Source organism: Lytechinus pictus, unplaced genomic scaffold (genome assembly GCF_037042905.1).
Source record: "Lytechinus pictus isolate F3 Inbred unplaced genomic scaffold, Lp3.0 scaffold_19, whole genome shotgun sequence".
In the NCBI taxonomy this organism is placed as follows: Eukaryota; Metazoa; Echinodermata; class Echinoidea; order Temnopleuroida; family Toxopneustidae; genus Lytechinus; species Lytechinus pictus.
The window spans coordinates 8,575,477-8,602,691 of record NW_026974140.1 but is presented as its reverse complement, the minus strand read 5'-3'; the positions used below and the strand labels follow the sequence as shown (position 1 = coordinate 8,602,691).

Below are 27,215 nucleotides of genomic sequence, written 5' to 3'. Positions count from 1 at the left end.
TGAATACACGTTGGTCGATTCTTGCTAATATCATAATAATTATTTTCATCTCTATTTACAATATTGTACAAATATATGACACGCAGTTTTCAAAACTCTTTGGGAGATACAAAATACTCGATCATTAAATTCAGCCTCTTCGTCTTCATTAAGTCAATTGCTAGTTTCCGCAGCCACTAGGCAGACGCTTTCTTGAACGCTCAGAATCTATTGAAAATGTCCGTCAAATCACATTAGACAGATTAGAGGTCATTGTGGAAAATAATTGGTGAACCGGGAAAGGGAAGCAGGAAGGGATGCAGCATGGGTGGAAATGTCCCCCCCCCCACCCAAAATAGTAGCGGATCACAATATCAAATGTCCCCCTACTATTGTTGGTGAAAAGAACTACATCATTCATAATCGAAATAAAACATGTATTTTGGACGAGATAACGTTACTTTTTGGGTAATTACCTTTTTTTTTGCTTGTCAAATTTTCTAGCCCCTGGTCCCTCCCCCTACCTTTGGGTAGAGATTTCCGCCCTTGTGATGCAGGGAGCTAAAGCACCCCAAATAATTTCCTTGGGGGGGGGGGGGTGCTGCGTGTATTATTTTTCATAGTCAGCACTCCTAGGTATTCTGGAATTGTGTAAAAATTGAAAAATGTAACCAAAATGACAATTTTTTTAGTGTAATTTTTTTTTAAGCTTTTCAAATTTACATCAGCACCCCCAGTAAAAAAAAATCGTTCCCCGTGCCCTGATAGCCAGAAGTAATAGCCTACTTAAACTGAACTGGACATGGTGGCTCAGTGGTAGAGCGCCAGCCCGGTGGGAGGTCGTCGGTTCGAGCCCTGACAGGGTCACATCAAACACTGTTTAACTTGACCTCTTGCAATCTACCCAATGCAGGCTCTACAGAGTACCGACGCGATGACGTTAGTTGCCATGGTGTCATGGCGGCCTGGTTCTAAACAAATGGACCCGGAGCGTGTTTCTCATAGGAGAAAATTGCTGCTAACGGAATTTCATCGCTTGCAACCTCAGGATGATGGTAATTTTTGCAAATAGGCCTACAAATGTGTATAGACGATCGTCAGCTGCGACTCTGTTTAGAACCAGCTGGTTCGTTGTCATGACAGTGACGTCACACTTCGGTACTCTATTGGAAGAACAATTATGAATGTTTCCTTGTGTATTTATCTATACCCCATCTACCTTTTACTTTTACTGTGCAGATCCAGAGCTACTCACACCTAATCAAATTGCTGCTTCACATTACCGAGGTCTTGTAAAAGAAAACTGAACTTATATGGATAAAAAGACACAAATAATAATCTACTATTACATATTATTTCTATAGCTTATCACTTGTGTTTTATTATTGTTATTATTATCATTACTATTATCATTATTATCATTACTATTATTATTATTACTATTTTTATTATAGTGCTTCCTGAAAATTGTACCTTTCCGCTTTTTAAGCATGCACTAAATATTAAATTTCTAGTGCATATCTTTTCAGGGCGTTATTTTTACAACATGATAATTATCACTGATACGTATAACAATATTGCTGATACCTTACAGCCCATATTTAAAAAATCTAATCTCAATGTTATTCAGTTTATTAAATCTCTTAATGCATCTTGGGAAAGTGTCTCCTCTGAATTACCATGGTAATGGTATCCGAAGCATCTATGAAGTAACTCGTCTGGTTTTGTTGCGTCTCTTCAATCGTTTGCTCTCCGGCTTTCACGTCATTAGCCAACCTCTTCACCAGAAATAATCAAATCCACAAGGCTATGGCAATCAAGTTGATAAGTACACTGCCCAAACGAATGATTATAGAACATTTTTTTTAATGATCGTTATGTAACAAGTGTGCAGTGATTCAACAAAGCGCGTCCACAAATCTGATGGCTTTGTTTCGATTATTTTCTCATTCAAGTTTGCGTTAAAATAATCATTTGAAATATCATCCCACTCGCGTTATTCTTTCTAGATCGAAAATGCCGTTTTGGGATTTTAAGCTCAATTCCCTCTGGGGTAAGAATGTACCTAGCTCCTATAAGATATGCTGTAAATATTGCATGGCTCAGATCTAACATTACCCATGTTACACGTATCAAGTTGCAGACAAAATTGAAGGTTTCCACTGCATATTTATGTTGATAACTGAATCATTTTCGATCAAATAATTTTGAAACCTAGGCCCTGGTTCATGTCAGGCCGATGATTATGTAAACTTTGCTATTGTATGAAAACTACTTGGTGACACAGGCCTGGGCTCAGTAGCCAGTAAGAATTAAAGTTTCTATATTAGGTACCCAATTGGTAAATACTTGTAAGTTTTAGTGGAACGGGCCCCTGGATTGCCTGGCCAGGTAGTTGACAATAGGTGACAAAAGGAACGCCGATCAAGGTAGACCGACAAAGGCCGCTTGACTCTGATTCCGGGCTCTGACTCCTTGCCGAGCTGTCGACCATGCCCGATCCGGTTTGATTGAGGCGATCGGTTCCGGAAACAAACCTAGCATTTTGATCGAGTCTGCTCTTTTTGACAAAAGCGTGGTAATTGGCTTGACCTTATCAAAACAGTGCGCTTATGTTTGGTAAATTGCCACTTGGTCTACGTCCACTTCGTCTACTATCCGTTCGGTCTCATTCCAGTCTGATATTAGTTCGTCTAAAGTTGGTCTAAATGCCACTTAGCTCATTCGCTATTTTGCCTAATATCCACTTGGGTAGGTCTTATACATCATTTAGACTAGCATGGTTAGATGAACTGTTTATGAACAAAAATTTAATTTGTCAGATAAAAATAATACTGTTGACAACGTGGAAATTTGATCAATTGGGCATTGAATTAAATGAAAATGATTATTAGACTGACGAAGAGTTAAGTGTGCAGTAGACCAAAGAGCAATCAGGCCAATTGATAATAGATCAAAAGGGTTTAGCCCATATGGTATTAGACTATGTGAATTACACCAAGTGTAGCGTAGAACTGAAAGCAATTAGACTAATTGATAATAGACCAAATGGTTTTAGCCCATGTAGTATTGCACTATAGTAGACCAACTTCTTGTAGACCGAGTTTATGTAGACCTCTATGGTTCGGGCTTAGCAGCAGCGGGTTTCCTTGAGAGCAGATAACACGGGCAAGGTTTGGGCTTGCCCTTCATGTTGACGAGACCTCTGAAATCAAACTGGAAGGTTGGGTCTTCATTCTGTGGCTCCATCAGACATCTGAAAGACAACAGTATTTAAGATGAGTTGGTCAATATCACCAGAAAAAAAACATTATCAATAATATAACATTGTATGAAAATGAGAAACATAGAAGGGAGAAATTTCACTGTGATCAAAATATTCAACATTGAAGTTCCCATTATACGAACAAATAGGTAGGCAACTAATATTTTTGAAAATCCTGAGACTGGCTGTGTGGCTCAAGATTGTGCATGTGTGTGTGTGTGGGGGGGGGGGGTACAATAGTGCACATATAATAAACACTTTTGAAATGGCTGCAAACTAAAAACTATATAAATACGGGTGCGGGGGGGGGGGGTTATTTATGAAGTATATGGAGAGCCAATAGACCCAATTTTCAAATGACACCAAAAAGATGGAAAACTATTCATTCTTGAATGGGCACCGCCCACGTAAAGATAGGGTAGGACAATTAGGCATCCATTATATAAAAAAAAAAGTTTAGAGAGGCGAGTCCTTTGTAACTTCTAAAGTTAAGGGTGTTATGTTAAGTTAATGATCAATTGCGGTCAGTTTCGTTTTCTTGGGCGAATTTAATTAGTTACTGTATTGAAATGTAATGCATGAGAGATAGGAATTGCAAGCTAAGTTAACATTTTAACGATATCTTGTGGATCTCAGCACTGTCTGTATATATCTTTTTATTTTCTCTTTCTTTTTTGTCAACTTTTTTCCTCATTTTACTCTTAACCGGTTTAAGCTTAACTTTTTTTTTTTTTGGGGGGGGGGGTGGGTCTATAAAATTTACAGGAATATTTTCAATAGTATGCTGTACCCTACACGCTTCGCCTTTTTTAGCAGCCTCCACCATTCCAAAGCTGTTTGTTTGCTAATCTTGACTCTAATTTTTGTACATAGAAATTTGCGATATGCTTTATAGCTCATTTTTGTATATCAACATGTACGAAACAAATTTTAAATGTTGGCAATGAAAATGAACAAAATGAAATTAAACTAAATGAAATAGGACCCACGTGTAAGCGGTATCAGCGACGTTGATTTTCCCTGTGATACCAGTTGTCTCCGTCCTGGAGGTGAGGTTGACTGTATTGCCGAAGAGACAGTACCGTGGCATACGATGTCCCACCACTCCTGTCACAACCTCGCCACTATAAATACCTATAGTAATCTGGCCATACAAAAAAAAAAAATGAATAGATAAATAATAATGATAATAATAACAACAATAATGACGTGATAATAATAATTATTATAACAATAATGATAACAATGTTAATAATAATAATGATAATATTCATAATGATTATAATAAATACATTGATAATGATAATAATAATAATTAAAATAAAACTAATAATAACATGTTAATTTATTTGTAGTTTAGCAGCTATATGAATATATTCTTCTGCGTTTCATACTTCATCATTTCACTGCCCTTGCAAATCATGGTTTTTTTTTAATCTCAAGAACTTTAAAGTTCAAGAACGATTAAAGGATTCAAAGCGATTTTCATTTAAAGTATTTTGGAAGGCGGAAAGCTAGCATACTTTGGAGAATGGATGTTTGATAACATTTGCCTCGAAAAAGAGGTTGTGGAAATTGCAGGAGGGCAGACGATGTTTCTTCCTCCCCAGAAGCAGTATATTGATGACAAGGACTGCACCAAGGTACTTTTACAAGAGTGCAAGACGACAGAAAGGGTGACGTCAGTTTTTTCCTCAATGGAATGATGTAATTAATTAGAGTCACATGACCCAAGCATCCTTTCCCACGCTACTTCTTCTTCTTCTCATTGTCCCTCATTTCAACTTCTTGAAAACCTTGGGGACGGTGTCGCGTGGCCCTGCCCCCCTGCCGTGGGCGCCGTCCCTGGTTGAGGATACTTACCACAATGGGTTTATCCTCCATCATGACATCTGCAGAGAGTTCTTTCATATCGAGGGCCATCCTAGCGATACACCGAGCGTGATCTTCACAAGGTACCGGTAGGCCACTCACTGCCATGTATTTATCGCCGACTGTCTCTACCTGAAGAAGTCAGTGGATAAAATGTAATATACAATGGTTTGGTTAATCACAAACTATCTGTACTTGGACGGGTCTGTGTGATATAATATAATATACAATGATTGCGTTTGTTACCGACTGTAACGTTACACGGCCAGTAGGTCAAAGGGAAATATTCAATGTCTGTCAAGATACTATAATACTGCGTTGATCTGTCTGACTGTGGGATAATTCTACCAATAAAACAAGTACTATTACTCCTACTCTTACTACTATATATATATATACTACCACCACCGCCACCACCACTACTACTATCACTACTACTACTACTACTACTACTACTACTACTACTACCACCACTACCACTACTACTACTACTACTACTACTACTACTACTACTACTACTACTACCACTACTACTACTACTACCACTACCACTACCACTACCACTACCACTACTACTACTACTACTACTACTACTACTACTACTACTACTACCACTACTACTACTACTACTACTACTACTACTACTACTACTACTACTACTACTACTACTACTACTACTACCAATACCACTACTACTACTACCTCTGAAAGGAAAAAAGGTGTAGTTTGTGTGTCATGTGAGTTAATTTTACTCTGTTAAATCAAACGGAACGAATTGGAAATAAACGTGGCGGAAAATCTGTAGACTAAAGATCATGTGTACATAATGTTTAAAAAACAAAGCATCAATGAACTTTACAATATTGTGGTGAAATGGTATCAACATACCTTGTATACATCCGGGTTCCTCTCTGTCAAGACATCAAACTTGGTATAGACACTGTTGAGGAGATTCACGATCTTCATGGCATCGTGTGAGTACCGACGGCAGAAATCCCCAAACCCATTGATACCGCTGAACATGAGCGTCACACACTCGAACTTCTTGGCTGGAACAGGACGGTGATGACGCAACTCGTTAGCGACAGATGGAGGGAGAATGGAATAGAGGAGTCTGGAAAGGACAAGTGACAGAAGAATTAAAGAGAAAATATTGAAGAGGATGCGACTGCATGGATTGATGATAAAATGCAGCACTCGGCTGATTACGGTAACACATGTGACTATGTACTTTTGGTAAAACAATGGCTAATTGAAATTTCTGGCAACTGATCAAATTATTCTGTTATCGAAAAAGACATGGACACAATATACAGTGTCATATGTATTAAATTGTGTTATTTTTTAAATTCTTACATAGGACGTTACTCCAGGTTCTACATAGAACCCCATGACCCGTTTTTGTTGGGTAATGAAGTTCTTAGGACACCACCCGCCCCGTCCCGCTCCCACCCATAAGGGGGGGGGGGGGGGGTGTCTGAATGAAAATCAAATAAACTAATGTATAAATTGGTTCCGATATTAAAAGATAATGATGTGGCAAGACATTATAATTCAAAATGTGGGCGTATACCTGTCCGTTTTCTTCTTTTCATTCTCAATCTCACGGTAAGTCTGTTGTAGCTTGTCTGTCAGGATCTCCAGCTTCTGGGTGAGTTTGTACTCCTCTTCAAATCTTTCTGAAATCAGTACCAGATCCCTCGTAGCATCGTGGAGTGGGATATCACTCAGGTACAGTTCACGTTGTCTCAGCTCGTCGAGGTTGATCACGTGTGGCGAACAAAGATATAGCAGGACACCGGATTCGGGTACGTGAAGCATCTGTCCTTTGAGCTTGAGAGCCGGGATGGAGCCGTTGCGGGGGTTGGTGGAGTTGACCACACCGGGGTTGGTCTGCAGGACGTAGATGGTGTTGGCATGGCTGAGGATCGACTTGAAAGTGAAGTCCATGTGAGGGCGCACTATATGGAACAAGTCCGTCATCCTGCAGTTGGGATTGTTGATAGTAGGCACGATCCTCTGGATGGAGTTTCCTGCCTGCTGGACTCGCAAATCATCATTGAACATGATGTGGAAGGGTAGGATCCTGCAGAGGGTTGACGGACTTATCTGGGGTTCTTTGGTGAGACCCAGGAGGTTCTGTTGCGCCTGCTCCTCGATCTTTGCTGTCTGCTTCTTCTCGATGATGGCAAACTGGACATGGTCGCAGTCTTCGCCTTTGTTCTTGATGATCTCGACGTGGACCTCGGAGCCGTGAAGGGTCTTTGCGACACTGCGGACCAACCCGATGACGATGTGCTCCAGCCCTGGTCGTTCAGAGTAGTAGTGAAGAACAAGGGCGCCATCACTGTCTCGTGTACTGCAGCGGAACGAAGGAGCTCGCATTCCCGGATAGATAGAGGCTAGATGGTCATGAAGAGCATCAAGGTTCTGCAGGAAGTGGCGTGTGGTTGACCCAAGGACGTTCAAGATGTTGTCGTAGCCAGACTCGACGCAGAATTCAAAGAACATGCGACCAAATGCCTCCAGAAGATCATTTGCACTTATTCCTAGAGACAAGAAAGAAAAAATAAAAAAAACATAAATGACGCTAATGAGACAATAGGAAGGGGAAAAAGAAATATAGCGATTGAAAGAGAATAAAAGAAATAGGAAATCTTCATACAAAAAGAAGAAAAAGAGAAAGACAGAAAGACAGAGACAGAATAAGAGGGGAAGGGCAGCTAGGGAGAGAGGGAGAGAAAGGGGGGGGGAGAGAGGGGGAGAGAGAGAGAGAGAGGGGGGGTAATTTTCATTTCATCTCCTTTATTTCATTTTTAACAAAATACATATGAAGTAAATACAATCGTATAACAAGTCAATGCAATAAACAAGATACCAAGGTCGTTAAATCAACTTAAAATAGACTTAACTATCAAACATATATATTGTCTAGATATCATTAGTATTTGAAATACTTCTACTATATTTTTATCTCAATTTTCTTTACGTCGGTGGCACCCATGACCTTCATTATCAAAATATCCCTTTACTATGATTATGGCATTATATAATATATCAATGAATCATGAACCAACGAAAATCAACAATGGTCAAATCTATACGCCGTTGGCCTCTTTCGTTCTACTATATTAAAAGACACTTGTCTTTTCCATACGGCATTTCCATGCACTACCTGTATAATTTTGACTAGCTCTATAAAGGTAAATTGTCTGGAAGCCATATTGATTTGCGGTGTTCATATGCCAACCATCATCATTGAGACGTGGGGTATAAGACAAGTGATGGTCCTTGACTGGTGTAAGGAGCCGCATCACCTAGAGTTCATTATCATGGATGGATGCATTGGTCAGGCCGATGTCTCCTGCCAGGAAGCCTAGTCTAACCTCGGAATCTTATTTTTTCTTGCTTACTCTCTTCAAAACAAAATTGAGCGACCATTCCACTCATCGGCGGAAGTGAAGTAATTTCACTACATTAAGAATGACTTTCGCATGTATTTGAGTGAATTTCACCCTTTTTAAGGAGTGAATAAAATTCACTAGATTAAGAGTGACTTTTACCTGTTCTTGAGTGAATTTCAACATTTTTAGAATAGTGAAATTTGTGTTAACGTTGATTATTGTCATTATGTTCACTCCAAATTCATTCCAAATTGAGAGTGATCGTGGACGTAGAGGTAGTGAAAATTAACTTGTTTTGTTTTTTTATAGTACTTTTTCCTGGGTAATTTAATGTATTAGGACAGCAATGATTACAAACTTAAGATTAAAATATTAAGATAAAATATCGATCTAAAACATAAAATAATTACTGTTTAGAAAATACGTTATGAAAAATTCAAACGTATCGAATCAAGATTGGATATATAAACATATATAAAAAGCTTCAGAATTAGCTTGATCTATATTCAATTAACAAAATTTGAATCTACATTCGACATTATTGCCAATGCTTAATCATTAACAATGGGACGGGTGACGATAAGGAGAACCGAATCTCCGTTTAGGGGAATTTCGAATTATGGGAGAGAAAACGATATTTCTCCTGATTCTATTTGTTTTTATAAAGTTATCATTATCAAAATGTTTTGATGTAGTTCAGGAAAGCTCTCAACGTGTCATGTTTTAGCGGGCCTGCCCATCTGCCCACCCTTGTTTGGTGCAAACGGTCTTCTGAAGGGAAGACTATACTTGATTGAGCACAGCATGGCACTCACGAAGATATTTAATTGGAAAGCTCTTTATCGGATTATTAGAAAGCATCTCTCTTTAAGCAGCGTCTCTTGACCTCTGCAATAATATCACACCGCTTGGTGATCAGTGCACAAGCATACTAATATCAACGATCGATGGTAAGGCTAATTTCTCACCATTTTATTGCATGGATAGCATCTGTGAAATTAATCACTAAATCTATATACGATCAATGTTTCTGTTTTGTATTAGAGTCCCTGGGAATTATCTGGAAGAGCTGGCCGGCGTTCATATTTCAAGGATCCCCTCTGCATAAGTAAGTTATGTACAAAGGTACAGCAATCAGACTGAAGAAACTGGTTTTCCTGTTCCTATTAAGTGTATAATGATATGATGACCAAGAATCTTGTCCGAGATATCATAACTAAATGTCGGCTTCTAAATGAAACACTGTTTTAAAAATTAAACAAATTGCGCCAGATACGGGAACACTTTTTAATATTCCTATTGGTAGGTAAAGGGACGGCGTCACATTTTGTTGGGGAGGGGGGGGGGGTAGGACAAAGCTAGACGTGAGGTAATTTCTATACTATAGAGCTAAATGACCCAGACTTTTTAATTTTAAATTCCCTTTCATTATTTCTTCTTTTCAGTCTTTCTCTCCTCTTTTCACCCAACTTTAATACTTCACAACAATAGAAATATTGTCATTGTCATAATGATACTGAGCTGTGAGCACCGGAAGCGACAGACTAATTAGGGGAGGTAATATATAGGAGCGCCTTGAGTACCTAACATCATGAACAAGATGGATATGTGCGCTATACATGCACATTATTATATTACTGTTTTACCAAGTTTCCTTACTTAAACATTATGCATGATAAATCAATGAATTAGAAATGTACTTCTGTTTTCGCCGTGCTGTTTTAATTTCTTTAATTTGACTTGCTGCTGTGTTATTATAACTCAAGGGTAAACCCTTTCCGAAAATCTGCAGTTTTCTAAACAGAAATATCTAACGGTACCATGCTGTTATAGTGATATTTTAAATAACATATTTATTCTCTAAAAGTTTACATATTTCCATGACCATATCTATCTTTAGTATAGTAATGTTTGAATCAAAATTAAGTCTCGTGGAGAACGATAGCTGACATCAGCACTGGAAGAGCCTTTGAAAAGCCTCCATAATGCCCGGCGCACACTATGCGACTTGTTGCGATCCGAATTTCAAAGAAATTGTAATAGCATTTGATATGAACATTCCAACTAATTGATATTGGCGATCAGACACCAGAATAGTGGTAGGACTACGGAAATCGAAATTCAGTGTAGTTTGAGCAAAGCAAATTCAAATCCAAATCGTAATGACGGCATCATCGGCCGCGACTTATAGCCGATTTGGACTTTACTCCGACCGCAGGGCTTGCCGCAAAGCAAAATTATGATTTTGTTATTCCTAAAATTATACCGAACTTCAAATGAAATCATTCAAATGAAATAATTTTACTTTTTGAAACTTTCACACTTAATGCAAAATGTGATTTCTTTAAAAAATCACGTCGCATCGGATCGCATAGTGTGCACTGCATGTGCTTATTTCCTGGAAACATTTTCCTTCACGCAGGCCCTCTTGTTTTGTTTTCAGCAAAAGCTAATGACAGTTTCTAATCTACATGAATAGGAAGTTTTTGCGGCGCGACACAGAACGATTTCAAAAACATAGAAAATATATACTGTCAATTTCCCTCCGTGACAAAGAACAACCAAGTAGTCTTTGTCGAAAATTGGTAAATGAAATTATCAATTTTATCCCGGAATCTGGACAAACGACATATTTGCAATTTTTCGTCAGCTCCAAAACTTCTATTTCGGTTCGCCTTGTTTTTAACAAAGACCTCCCAGCTGTCCTTTGTCAATTGACCGTCATTTTCAATAGTTTTATTGTGGTATTGAATGCGTTCTGCGTCGCGGTGCGACTGAACTCCGTAATGAGTTTCTTACCAAGTACTTTCACGGCAGCTCCCACAAGATCGTAGGACAGGACGTCATCATACACGATACGGACCAAGAAACTCCCGTCGATTTCGACAGCAGCTTCACGTCTGGTAAAAGAAAGAAGTTTGGTATTGATTAGTTCATGAAGGATATACAAATAATTCTCTGATTGTGTCAATTCATCGCAGTCACTTGTAATACGTATTTAGCAAATTATATTTCCGTAGAGGTATACGTAGCGTGGCATGACATTATCATATTCTCACAGCTGTTCACTCCCGCTAAAATAGAATTTAGATTTGTATTGATAAGATTAATATAAGGAGCAAATGAAAATCATCATTACGCGTTAATGCTGCGATTGTGTCAAGCAAGCACTAATAGCAAGCAAAGCAATCATGTTTCCGGAGAGGAATAAAGAGCATGACAAAAGAAAGAAAACATTATATTTCACAATATCGCATTCATTATGTATGTAATCCATTAAGGTTTTAGTAATACAACATATGTATAACCCCCATAGATTAAAGAAAAAAACAATTGATAACGAAAATTAAATCAATTCTGAGAAGATCAGTTTATGAGATGGAATCCATTGCTTATTTTGCTGTGACGATTTTCTTGAAGGAATTATAAATAGTAGGGTAAATTGAAATAAGGTAGGAATTAGGTTATTGAATATCAAGTTACTGACAGGTCGTATAGCAAAGTGTACCCTTGTCATCGGTGTGTTTGCTTGTCTCGTACGTGCTTGCCATAAGACGTCGCGATTCTTCTATCTTGGTATACTCTAATTGGTATCTGGCCCTCTTTTCATCCCTCTTCAAAACGATAAAACCATGCCAAGGGGGCTTATGTGTTTCTCCTTATCACCTCTCTCCCCCGTATGAGTGTGTGTGTGTTGGCTGGGTGAGGAGTGTGAGGGTGTGTGCGGGTGTGTTTCCACTGGTGTGCGTGTCTGTGCGGATGCGAATGTGTGTGTGTGTATATGCGCGTGTGGGAAGTGCGTGCTGGTGAGATCATCACAGTGTGTATGTGTGTACGTCCTCGTCCAGTCCTATACCTTTACATTTTCAATTTGACGTTCTGCCACATGGCAGGCATGTATCCAAACATCTTAAGAAATAAGCGTGGTCGCTCTTAGCTCCTACATGTGCCACTTATTTCAGCTCTTCGCCAATGCGATCTCAAGGCATGAATACACGACTGTCAAACTGTATCACCTTTAATATAGGATAAAGCCCTATCATTAAAAAAGTTAAGCTTCATTCATTTTTTAGTTTATTTTTTTTCTGACTCAAGGTTGGTGTAGCGGCATGCTATTCACGAACTACTCCCCACTGATATACTTCATTCAGAAATGTCATTATTGCCATGTCGACCATGCCATCGTTTCATATGGACACCTTCAGTGATAATTTACCTGGTAATAATCAAACCGCACCTAACACGCACATACACGCACACCCCACCCCCACCCAAACACATCCACCCACACACAGCCTTACACACACACGCACACAAAGTTTGCCATTATATGATGTACAACTTGTTATTTCTCTATATTTTTTTTTTAATGAATCTTTTAAACGAGGCTAGGGAGCGTTTGCAATACTTCGAACGTTTCCATGGTAATATATCGACAGGTTAACCTTTAAAAGTTATTGCTTCATGTCTTAAGCTACTTTACAGATGGTATGTAGGCCTAGGGCTGATTTTCATGAAATTTCCATTAGTGAACAAAGTATGTACATAGACGACCATACCCTGACTCGGATATATATCGCATATTCAAATGTGATGATAGCCAAACGATACGGTTGATTTTTTTTCTGCCCAGGAAATTATTTTTAAATGTAAGTCTATCAAGATAAAAATAAATAGAGAATGATAGAGATAGATATACAAATACATTTTCTGACACGTCCTCGTATACATTCGCATCACACACTTACACACACAAACATACCTACCCCCCTGCACACAAACCCATATAAAACAGACACACACAAAAAAGACTTTCTGTGTACCACTTCTCAATTTCCCGCTTACATTCCATTTTGTCATGGCGGTATTGCATTATTTTTTCTTGATTTTGAGCCCCATTTCGTTCTCCCTTGTCCGACTAGCAAAATGCCTCTTATTATCTGCCTACAACTCTTCCACTTGGATATACTTAATTGGTTTATACTTGCTGGCAGCACGCTCGGAGGAGAACGGTACAGGAAGGCGGCGGAAGTTTCGACTTTCTGCTTGGGAAAAAAACAATTTCTTTACGACCTGTACGACCGAGGGTCTGTCAGTTTCTCGACGTCCATCTTCCATCACGTGACCTCGTTCATACATGATGTTGTGGTCAAACATCGTCTGCTTCGGATCCGCGTACAATACTCTAATAGAGTACAATACTCTAATAAAATACAATACTCTAATAAAATACAATACTTTAATAAAGTAAGGAATCATAATAGCAATAATAATGCAAACATATTTCTCAATATACTTTCCTCATATGCTTTTCATCCTTGCATCAACATACCTACTAGAATGACGTCCACGTCAGCAACATTGATTGATAATATATTTACAAATTCTTTTAGTAATGATAACGATAGTGGAGTTTTTACTTATGATATTACGGATCATTTGCCAATATTTTTGATTTCTTCAGAATATGAAGTTAGTGTAAATAAAGAAAAGATTAGGAAAACATACAGGAAAGAAAATATACTATTTTAGCTTTGATTGAAGATTTAACCAATGAGAATTGGAATGACGTTTTGAAAGAAAATGATGCAAATGTTGCTTATAAATTGTTTATAGATAAATTCACTCATTACTATGATAAAAATAAACCACTTGTTCAAAGCAAGAAGCGTAAAAATGAAATCTGAAATCCATGGATTACTCGAGGAATTTTACAGTCTATCAAAAAACGTAATAAACTTTATAAATCATTCATTTCTAATAGATCTGAACATAATTTTATCAAGTATAAAAAGTATCGCAATACACTCACCAGCGTAATTTGATCTTCGAAAAAAAAATATTATACAAAAGAAATAAAAAACGCAGAAGGGAATTTGAATGCAACTTGGAATGTCATAAACAAATTAATAAACAAAAGTAAACCCCATGATAACATTTAAAAACTTGAAGTTGAAAATTAATTCTTTACTGAACCTTTTGAAATTGCTCAAGCGTTTAATCTTTTTTCACGGGCATTGGTCCTGACCTGGCTTCAAAAATACAAAGTGAGGGTAAGAATTTTACTGAGTGTCTCTCCGAGCCCATCTCAAATACAATGTGTTTTATTCCAACAGATCAACATGAAATACTTAAGATAGTTGAAACCTTAGCATTTAACAAATCTAAAGGATATGACGGAATCAGCACAATACTTTTAAATCATGTAATATATAGCATTGTCTTTCCATTAGAACATATCTTTAATCTCTCTCTCTCTACTGGCTGTTGTCCCAATTTATTAAAAATAGCGAAAGTAGTCCCAGTTAACAAAAAAGATGACACGACTAAAGTTACGAATTATCGTCCTATATCACTTTTACCATGTTGTCAAAAATATTGGAACAATTTTTTGTCATTAAAAAAAATTCTTACTCCAGCCCAATTCGGCATTAGAAAAAAATTCTCAACCGATTTTGCAATAACTAAATTACTTGATAATGTTTTTAACTCTCATTCAAAAAGAAGTCATATAATCACTTTATTTATGGACCTAAGTAAAGCCTTTGACACCATTGACCATAACATTTTATTACATGAATTATATAATTACGGAATACGTGGAGTTGCCTGGTCACGGATTAAAAGTTATCTTTCAAATCGACAACAATTCGTCTCTGTTAATGATATTGAATCTCCGTTGTACTTTCTTAATTGTGGAGTGCCACAAGCTTCGATTTTGGGACCACTTCTGTTTTTAATATATATCAATGATATAGTAAATTCTTCCCAAATTCTTTCGTTTATTTTATATGCTGACGACACCAACATTTTATTATCTCACAGAAATTTAGATGAATTGATTAATACAATGAATTTGGAATTACAAAATGTTTCGTCGTGGTTTAAATGTAACAAGTTATCCTTAAACATAAGTAAAACTCATTTCGTTCATTTTAAAACTACTCATAGGAATGACGATTTTCCCCAAGACATTGTAATTGACAATGAGCCAATAGATAAAAAAGAATATGTGAGATTTCTTGGTATTACAATAGACTAACATTTATCATGGAACCAACACGTAAGCAATATATCCTCATCAATGGCTAAAGGAATATTATACAAATTAAAGTATTTTTGGCCAGAGCATTCCCTTCTAATAATATACAATGCATTGGTACTACCGTATATTAATTATTGTAACCTTATTTGGGGAAACTGTAGTAAAACTAAACTTGAATATTTACTTTTATTACAAAAGAAAGCTGTTAGGATCTGCACAAAATCAACATATCTTTCACACCCTGATCCTCTTTTTTACCGTCTAAAAACGTATAAGATATATGATATAAATACTATACAAATAGCTATTGTTATGTATAAATATCATTACAAACTGCTTCCTCCTGTATTTACCGATTTCTTTTCATATAATAACAACTTACATTCATATCCAACACAGACTTGTCAGAATATTCACTTAGACAATCCTAGAACACTATTAGCACATAAAACACTTAGACATTATGGGCCTGTCACATGGAATACATTGCCAAATTCACTGAAACAGTTAAGATTCATTTCTCCTTTTAAAAAGGGTATTAAATCATTATTATTGAATAAATAATGTGCTGCACTCAACCCAGGTGAGGTAAATGGGTACCGGTAGGAAGTAATTCCTTAAAAAGCTGTGTGCACTATGAACGCCTAGCTTAGCCGGGTAATATAGGAGCGCCTTGAGCACCTAACAAGGTGGATATGTGCGCAATATAAATACCCTATATTATTATTATTAAATATTCACAAAGTTAAATGGAAAATTGTTCTTCTCTATATCTTATGAAACACATTTCAAAAACAGAAAAAACAACAACCAAGAATAAAAATAAAACATACATTATGAGGACCAAGCATCCCCCGCCGTTATGCTCCTGCACCCTTACGTTAAGATATGTAGGATGAATAATAATTATCATTGTTTTCTGGGGTTGCCACGCAGTCAAGCTTAGCTTATAGTGGCAACCCCTTCAACCTTCTAAAAATGTTTTAATAGAAAATGCAATTTTGTTCAATGTTTTGCTTGTCAGTTATGTGTATATTATTATTGTATTTTCTTTATTAATGTGTTTATGAAAAAGTGTTGCAGAAACCAATAAATGAAATGAAATGAAAAATATCATTCATCAAAATGGTTAAGAATGTAGAGTATATCCTTAAAAGGGGATGACTGATCAGAATTGGGGTTTTTTGGGGCAGAGGAGGATGGGGGAGGGGCGCCCCCGTGGCCATCCGCAAAGGTGATGACTTTAGATGAGAAAATACTATCACAACACTCCTTTTGTTTTTTTAGCTTGTCATATTTAATTTTCGAGAAAACCTTTGTTTTTCGGGGGGGGGGGGGAATGATTTTATTTTATTCGTCCTTTTTTTAAGTCCTAGAAATTTCGCTTGTCAAAATAAACAAACTAGATCAAATTTCCACCACCTACACTTCAACTTGGACCAAAATAAACCAATCGAGGAGCATAATAAGCCCATGCCACTGGCTCGATATTGTGAAACGGATGAGCGAAATAATTATGATCTCTGAAAGTTTCAGTATACATAAACTCGCTCGCATTCTGTAGTAAAGTTTAACGTAGGTCATGTTCTTATTTTGCTATAGAAATTATAGGAAGCCGAAAAAACCAAAACCGTTTTTATACTGAATGATTCTTGAGTGTCATATCTCCCTCATACTATACAATAGTTGGAGAAAGTTATTTTAGTTATCATTCCCGAATGGTTATGAATGACATACGTGTTTAATGTGCTAACAGACTTGAACCTGCCCTGTTAGAGATTAGCGTCACAATTTGCTATCAAAAGTTATTCCCAAGACCGGAGTTTTGAAATTAAACCTGAGTTGGGAATAGAGGTGACTAGATCTGCTGTGGTTGGTTCTACACCGAACGACTGGTGACGGATGGTGACTGTGAAAGTGCGCCATCGCGTCCGAAACATTTAATTTGCCACACAGTATGTACCATTGAAACACATACGAATATTTCTATCCTCTGTTGAATATGTTCATCCTTTGCGTTATCATTGGTTTTAATTATTGATTTTCAATCATCACATTGCAAGTGGCCAAGTTAATAAGAGCGAAAAAACAATCTTTTTCTGCATGCCCCCTTATTTTGCTTGCCTGTCATTTTTTTCTGGAATCAAATCACCTTCTTTTGTAGGGAGCCCCCCTTTTTTTGCTTGTCAAATTTAAATCAGCAACCCTGTAAAAATCGTTCCCAGGGCCCTGTGTTATGTACAAAATTGGTGATGATATTGCCAATGACTAAATATTAATAAAGTATACACGGAAAATATAGGATACATATCATACGGAGAGAAAAAAAGATAGGAAAAGTGTTAATGAGAGAGAGACAGAGAGGGGGAGAGAGAGAGGGGGGGCATGCAGAGAGAGGGAGAGAGTTAGGTGAGGGTTTATAAGGAAGGAATAGAGAGAGAAAGAGAGAGAGAGAGAGAGAGTGTGTGATATACGGGAAATGGAGCAGCGAAATATGGAATTGACAATGAAAGCAATAGAATGCTTTTCACGCTAAATTAATTTCTCTTCCTAATCTGTAGTATTGTTGTAAAATAATACTAGTGTATTGCTTTCATCGTAAAGAGCTTGAGGTGATATCCTTGCATATCACTGTTGCCGGCAGTGTTGAAGAAGAGGCAATGTTTCATGAATTGAATGCAAAAAATAATAATAATAATCGAGAATTATGTTTTTAATTTCAAGACATCAACTGCGTAAAATTGGATGTCTATCCATACGATGACACAGTTTTGATATATTAACATTTTTATAACACCGAACACAAATAGCTCCTCATTATTTCATGTTGTATACATTCCCACTTTAATGGTTTATAATTTAATAATGTTAAAATCAAATAAATGCGAATATTTCTTATTACGGCGAAGTTATTTTTTATACAGAAAATTACACTTCATTTAGTTTGCATCACACGACATGTTGAGGGAGATGCTCACCTGTTAGGTCACACAATTCTAGCTCTAAAATGTCACAATTCTTTGCTAGATTTTCGACAAACTGTTATTGATCATGTTGATATGATTCTCTCATTTTCTTTTATCAACAACTTACGTCTGGGCTGACTTTCCCTTTAATGTTACCATCGTAGTTTAACCTGATTGGAGCATAAGAACTGTATCACCTCTCCTTACAAAAATTGCATATTTGTTCAGTTCTTTTTTGTAAACCTACTCATGGGAAATTAGCATGATAAAAATGGAATCGCTTTGCATAGTCATACCTAACGAAAGACACAACGCAGAAGGATTTTCACATGCTGAAAGTGGCTAAAATGTTGAGAATCTCTCATTTTTTAGAGGTGGTGGAACGACATGATATTCCCCGGTAATATATAAAGCTCGCTGTTTTACGGTTGAAGTGACTCGAATGATAATTCTTCTTATCATCGGCAAACAGAACTATATCCCTGGGGATATACCATGGGACAAGCAATAATCAGATAATATCACTATCACATACATGTATAGTTCTGTGAGGACTGTAGCTCCATAGTGGATTTTTTTTGCACTCAGCTTGGCGTGCGAGTAACGTCATCAGCAGTAGATTACATATACAGTATAAGTTTTGCTTTTAAAATGCGATATGTATTTTGCTTTTACTCAAGATGTTGATCTATATAAGTGCAATGATTGAATTTTTTTATTGTGGATATTATTCCCTCTTTGTTTTACTCTATCCTTCATATTAAAATATTATCATTACTATTATTATTATCATTAATATATCATTGTATGTGTACCCTTCTCTCTATTTTCTTTCTTTCACTGCGCCTTGAGCACTCTGCAGAGTGGATTTGGCGCATTACAAATCACATTTATTATTATTTTCATCATCATCATCATCATTATTATTACTATTATTATTATTATTACTATCATTATTATTATTATTATTATTATTATTACAATTACATTGAGTAATTATAAAGGTATAGGGTAAATAACCCCGGCATCCTCTATGCTCTCGTCAATTGGCGAGCAGAAATAGAAAGAGCAACAACATACTGGTGATTATTAAGAAAACAGAAAAGATGAAAAGAAGAAGGTAATATACTTAATTATTTTGTGCTTCACTGGTAAAAACATACGAACGGCCTTTCAATCGCAGTGCCCTATATTTTAACTCTAGTTCATTTTGGTTCAAAATTCATAATTTCACTAGAAAAATATATATAAATATTTTATGTTGTTGCTACATCGCGACACTCTCCCACACAATTTTTAGCTATCACAGACCTCTATCCACGTTGCTATTCTGGTATTTCTAACCAAATTTGCGCTTTAGTGTGCAAAAAGCCACCAACACATTTCATGCACGAATATTAAACAAAATTGTCTTACGGTTAAAAGGGACTACCATCTGTCATGTCCTTCTATTTGTCTGGATTCTTCACTCCCTCGCCTCACCCCCTGTTTAAAAATTCCCGTATTAACGGCCCTCAGAATTTAAAAATGTATTTGTTCATAGGTAACCCCAAAACGACTGAGTGTGCGTTTTGTGGAGCGCGCACTTGTGTGTGTGTGTGTGTGTGTGCATATAAACGCCCGTGCACACCAATATTTTATTTTAATAATCCCCGAATCTCAAATAAGAGTGAAAAAATGAAATAATTAGATAAAGGGAAGTTGAATCCTGCTCGACTTTGGTCAAGGTCATGGAATTTATGAAAAATTGATCTGTGAATGCCTGGAGGCTTTTTCGGCAACAAGAGTCAATAATTGCATTTAATTTATTTGATTCACTTGTAAATGCCACAAAAAGGTCGATACACTTGACTTATGTCGTTTTCCGCCTTTTCAACGAGGAAATATTGCTGAATAATCCTCCTTCCCCAAACTGCCAAAAAGTGACAGTACAATTATAAAATATACTGTTTTTTAATCATGTTTATTAACAGGATGGATCAATAATGGAAGAAGAAGATTCCTTCCAATTCTGTTTAAAGTCTTAAAGGTAAAAGACAGTAGTTGCATCAAAAAAGATTTCATGAGAAAGTCTTAATCAAGGTTGATAGTCAAAATACTATCTTACATCTAGTTAATTAATGTAAACTTATCTTTGTAAAATCGATAATTCTGATGATCACTAACACAGAACAGCATATGCGGGACAGTGTATTAATGAAGGTCTCCCACATATCAAAATGTATTATGTCGATATATGTATATATATCATATTTTTTCTGCTATTTGTTTTAATAATTAAAAAAAAGAAATTTATCAGGTATAAATATATTTCAATTAGATTATTAGAATGTATATATGCATATGTTATTCATTACGTCATTTGCTTATTGTTATGTTATGCTAAGAAAAAAATGATTAAACTTGTATATAATTTTGTTATTGGAATGTGGAAATAAATAAATCAAATCAAATCAAATATTGCTTCGAAAAATACCCGACATTTAATGAAATTCCGCGCATAATTTGCTCATTTCTCAGTAATTACGCATTTTCTTCCACAGAGCTATATGGCACATATTTTTTCATTTATACATACACAAATTTGGAGGTAATTTCATTGGATTCTGTTCGAACTCATTTTGAGATCGTTGGCACATCTGGTATTTATCTTTAATGTTCCTCTAATGGGCTGGACATCATAACATGGAAAATAGCCATTTATAATTTTCGCGTATGATCGTCACTTGCATCACAGGTTTGATCTTTGTCTAACACGTACTGTATGATATTTAATCACGTGGTTAAAAAAGTGGATAAAACCATCCAAAATATGCTATCAAGTTACCAGCTGCCGCCCCTGGCGAATCCTTTAAATAGATTTTCTAACTTCAACATAGAAGACGTACTATTTTTTACTACTTTCACAGACTGAAAAGAATAAATTGAAATATGAACTGAATGGCTCGTCATTTTATTATGTGCAATGATTAATTATTATTAATATTACATTTATTTGGTGGGGGGTACAGCATGGCATAACCAAATAAGTTACATTTCCATGTTAAAAATTTAAATTTGCTTTTATTTCCCTTTATATACTTCATGTTTCTCCTCTTTTTTTTACTCGGTCGTGGAACCTTCTTTTTAGGGGGAGGGGCAATGAAAAGTCCTCTACGTCTCCTTATGTATGACAGTGCGCTTACACATGATTTTTTTTAATATAAAGGTGTGACATTGGGAGACATCTCCAGATACATACATGTACATATTTATATTTTTCATAACAAATTGATTTATGTATGAACTTATGTTTACAAGAAAAATATGTGATGAAATGGAAGAAAATAAATGTTTTATTTGAATTGAATTTGAATTGAATTGAATTGAATACAGCGGGAATGTAAGAAGGAGAAGTGTGTTGACCAAAAGTGAGGGCGAAGGAGAATCTAAAAAGCATAAACTTACTTGATTTCTTCCCATTTATCTTGGCCATGTTCTCGAAGAACCAGTAGCTCCAAAGCGTGGTTGACGAACCCATACTGCAAAATAAAAACAGAAAATACAAAGGATGATAAGGACTGGAAAACAAACTGGACAATGATTCTTTTAAAAAGAGAGAATACAGTTAATGTACTGGCTCGGGCATTCCCATCAAATAATCACCTGGTACAATCAACATTCCTCTACGATCGGAGACGATCTTCACCAAAGCGCATCTGCGCCTGCCTCTCCATCTCAAAAAGTGCATTCGAGAAAGTTTACGGCGGGACGACATTCCCTATTCTTCTTCTCTACGCAGAATGCATTATTATCACCGAACATTCACACATTCCCGGGCGATAATGACGTCATCGCATTTTCTGAAAATAATATGCAATGCCTCAGCACGGTGACCGAGGAAGTACAAATCGATATGAACATGGCTGGATGAGAGATTAAAAGTCAGGTAGATTTCGTAAAAAGAGAAATAATATGTGCAATATGTGAACTGCCCGAGTGATGATTGTTCGCTAATAGCTTTGCCTGAAGTCATTCTGACATACCAGATGGCATATTTTGGATGAAAATGTGTTCAATCAACGTGCACGGTTGGAACATTCTTTGTGGAGACGACTCTTCTTTGACTATAATTATTATTCAATAATGTTTTTTATTCAACTTCATGTACATTTTCTTTTTTAATTTGCCAATTAGCTGACACCCCAAAATACTAAATAAATACTGCTCGTCTTTTAAATTAATTTCTTCGCTTAAACTAAAAAAAATCATTTGTCGATGCTTTGGATTGAATGAATATCCGTGTATTCAATAATATTTCACAAAAACTTCTACAAGACCTAGATATTTTTTTATTTTTATTTATTTTATTTGTCTTCTTTACCCAGGGTAGCCTGATCAGTGGTTTAGACACTGTTGTCAACCATGGCCCTGCACAATACATATATACATAAAACAATCAAAAGAACACATATTATACAACACATTAAAAGTCAACATTGTTACACTGTAATACGAAGAGAGAAAAATGATTTGAGTTCTTGAGAAAGGAACCAGGATTGGAAATTGACAGGAAAACAAGGAAAAATTAATAAGTATGTATTTTCATTATTATAGGTTTCTACGTTTTCATACTTATAAATTTATTTATTATATAGATATCGAAATCATACAAAATTCAACATTACATAAGAGAATAGATTTAAATATGAGTACATTATTCATAATTGATAGTACTGTATATTTAAGATTCGAAGTTTGTAAGTGACATCATTCCAAACATGCATTTAAACATATATATTTTAAGTATATAAGACTATATTGATGCGAGGGAATGCAGCGACCCCCCCCAAAAAAAAAACATCCACACAATAAAAAAATTATTGCCATAGAACATGTGTGTCTCAACAACGAAATAGTACAGTAAGTCATATACATCGTGCAGCTCACAAATCGAAGCAGCTATTTATTTTCTAATTCAAAGAGGATGAAGATTTGATTGAGCCATTTGATGGAAATCTCAACTATCGAAGGCTTTGATTACTGGCTTAAATCGCATTTGAAAGCTGGAAATTGCTGCTAAGTGCCGTTGGGTGGATGGTAATATTTTAATTATTTTTTGAAGCGCTTGAACAAATAAAACAAGGGTTTCAAAATTGAAAGCATGGATACCATTTTGTAAAAGTAATTCTTTTTAATAGATGACAATCAAACCAAAACGAAAAAAAATAACGGATACTATAAGGTACTGATATCGATTACGCATACTTTTTTTTTTTTTTTACTATTAATCATTTATAATAAAGCAGGTATTTATGACTCTATACTTATAATCATAATAATTCTAATTGTGATAACATCATATTTACCCGGAAAAGGCACCCAACTATCTAAAGCTGCTCTCCCATATACATCACCATCCGAATAAACAAAGAACTTTTTTGTGTAAATTAGTTTAAGGGTCATAGTGAGAGCGAAGTTGGCTCAGTCGGTAAAGTGTCTGCCTGTCGAACCAAAGATCGTGGGTTCGAGTCCACCCCAGGCGGATAACTGAAGCCAGTGCGTTGTGTGTAAACGTCTCTCCCCTGTTTCATAGATGCAGGCTATGTTACAATGAAAAACATTCGTCCCTCGGATAGGACGTTAAATTGAGACCCGTGTCGAAGAGAGTCCACACCCTCGCACGTCAAGAACCCACTGCATTATTCGCATAAGAGTAGGGGGAAACCCAGTTGTAGTTGTCCAATCAATTATATCGGGAGGAGAGACCTCAGTGCGGGTCACAGTTCGGGTCACAGTTCTGTGTGCGCACCCTTCTCGGCGACCCAGGTTGGCTGGCTCCTCCAAAAATGCGCCTTTGAATGTCTTTGACAGATATATGGCGCTATACAAATGCTGTGCATCATCATCATCATCATAGTCTCTTGGCAATCAGGAAATGATCATACTTCATGTAATGTACCGGTATTTAAGTTGATATTCACCTCCGTTTAACATGATTACTAATAAATGTATGGGTGCGTGGAGGAGACATAATTTTGACTTCATACTGATATTATTACATTTTATATGAAATGTATATTATAATGTGAAGAAATGAAGGCCTTAACGAACACTTTAAACAGATGATATTCAGGACATTTGCGTTCAGATGAGGGCGGAAGCTTTGAGGTACTGCCGCCCCGAAAAATTCCATGATCAGATGAAAATTAAGAGCAAAAGAAGAGACAAAGAAAATGCATCAAATGAAAGAGATAGAATAATAAATGATTATCTGGATGTGTTAGAATATGTCAAACGTATCACAAAATTAGATTTTTTTATTTGCTCCGACGGTCGTAGAAAAGTGTACCGTTACGCCATATCGTGCCCCTCAAACTTTTTGACTCATCAATTTTTAATTTTTTATATTTAATCTTCAACAAATTAAGCATGTTTTTAAAAACTGTTTTAAACAACAACCTTATAGTTCACACAGTAAACAGCGTTGTATCAAATTTTTAAAATAACGTTTTTGCTGTGAACCATTCTTCTTCAAAGCCATTACCACAACCACGTTACCCTCAAGTTTATTTAATCTGTTTTTTTTTCAAAATTCTCGCCAGCGGATGCCTATACACAAATCATGATTATAATGCAGAAGCGGATGGTATGCCCAGGAGAGAACGATAACAATCTGAATGTAGAAAGCAAAATGGAAATACAACTCTGGGCTTTGTTTGTCATGGCGTTTGTTCGGCCAACCAGCTCCACAGCGCGGACCGTTTTGTCGATACAGTGAGAGTGCATATCGCGAGCTACCCATCTTATCACTCCAAATAACCCCAAGACTCTGGTATCATTACTTCGTGGCGTATTTACGAAAGCGCGGACCGGTAAAATGGCGCCCGGAGGCAGTTTAATATCACTCCATCTTTACACTGTTCTTTACATAGTGCAAGGACACAGGGGGGACCATTCCCACTTGTATACTTAGATTCCTGTGCAGAGAGCGTGTAGCAGTATTGAGAAGTAGGAGTTTAAGTGGAAAGGCGATCTGTTAACATCGCGGGGTGTCAGGCGACAGAAATCCCTTGCACTCGATAGCGACGATGAAACGACTGTCAGTGTGAACATGCTGACTAAGAGAGGGGTTGATATAAAATCTGCGTGATGCATGAACTAGGAAATCTCTAAATTAGGACATGAAAACACACGTTTAGAGCGAGGTGTTTCCATCATTTCCTTCTCGCTCTCATTTTTTTCCTTCCAATCGAACCCTTACGGCAAAATAAAAATTATGGAATCCTCGGTAGAAAATCGGCTTGCGAAAGAGGAGAGATAATTCCATTGTCATGGACATCCCTACATCACACTTTAAAGCGGTGTCCATAGAAATTGGAGGATTTGCGAATCGATATCGTAATTACCTTCACTGATCAAATTTTATCCGGTATAAGATTCACTTATTAAAATAAGTTCAGGGTTGGGTTTCTATTAGATATTCAAGCATGACAGAAAGTCGTCATCATGGGCGCCAACGCACACACATCATTTCTTGGTCTGCTAAAATACATGTATTTAATATTTATAATGTTCAATACAATGTATGATTTTTTTTTCGACAATCTATTTCCTTGTATTATGATAATAAGTATTAGTAATTGTATTCAATTTAAATAATTTCATGTTTGTACTTAAACCATTATTGAATTGACTTGGATTGAAATGAAAAACTGCGTCGGTCATACGCTGATGCTATCTTTAGTAGATCACATTAATAGAGGTTACTAAAAAGGGTGAATATTGCTGCTTTCTACCGAAACCATAATAAATCCCCTAAAATAGAAAAAAAAACGAAATTTTATATAAATCTCCAAATATTTTTTTCATCCCCAAAGATTTCTAAGAATCCCAAAATATTCAAAATTTGGGTATGGAAATTCGCAAATCGCAACGCTGAACCAGCCCGCGCGATTAAGACATGAAGTCAGACATACCGCTGTTACAAAGTCAAAAAATGTCGGAGGATCACCGGATGTACGTATAACCTTCGAGGTATTTTATCTAGTTGGAAAAAAAATCTTGTCTCTAATGGCTGAATTATTTGCATCGCATCTAATACAGGTACGCACGTAAAGAAAATATAACAAGAATTCCATAGGGTGATTAAGGTTCGACAGGCTGTATCACTTACCCTAATATTTCCACGTGTACATTGTTGCTATCCTTCACCGCCGAACCATGGACCTAAAGGTCCATGATGGTATAACGCACGTAATCGGGGCAATATTTACTTTACCTCACCCAAGACATGATCGTATGGTTAGAATGAATTTTCATATTACCAGTTTATAATTTCCATTATGTGTGTGAGCAGTCACTTGTTTGCTTTTCAAGTTGGATACGGCAAAAAAAAATGCTTTTAGCTACGGATTTTTCTTTAACCACATATGTAAATCATCAACTAACAAAGTACGAAAGCTAGGCCTCGGTATATATATATTTCTCTATACCTTCAAATCGCGAAAGAATTTGTGTATATTATAGACATGATAGATATGGCAAAATCTGCAATGATAAACCAAAACCTTTACGCGATCCCTTAAGCTTCCTTATGGCGATAAAAGCTGTCTATCAGACCAAAACATTACGTCCAAAAACATCACAGATATTCCTCAGGGTAGCTTTGCAAGTCGACCTAGATGCATAATTTCTCTTTGTTT

General features: G+C 36.5%; 1 protein-coding gene across 1 annotated transcript; it reads right to left on the bottom strand.

The window, feature by feature from the left end:
- Positions 1–465: 465 nt before the first annotated feature.
- LOC129260702 (guanylate cyclase soluble subunit beta-1-like) lies at positions 466–26,805 on the bottom strand. Its single transcript, XM_054898655.2, has 8 exons — positions 26,797–26,805; positions 21,979–22,052; positions 11,320–11,420; positions 6,690–7,665; positions 6,005–6,230; positions 5,108–5,248; positions 4,234–4,388; positions 466–3,235 (listed from the first exon to the last, which is right to left on the bottom strand). The coding sequence occupies exons 1-8, from the start codon at positions 26,803–26,805 to the stop codon at positions 3,097–3,099; spliced, it is 1,821 nt and encodes a 606-aa protein (XP_054754630.1). The 3' UTR covers positions 466–3,096.
- Between the last annotated feature and the right edge of the window lie 410 nt (positions 26,806–27,215).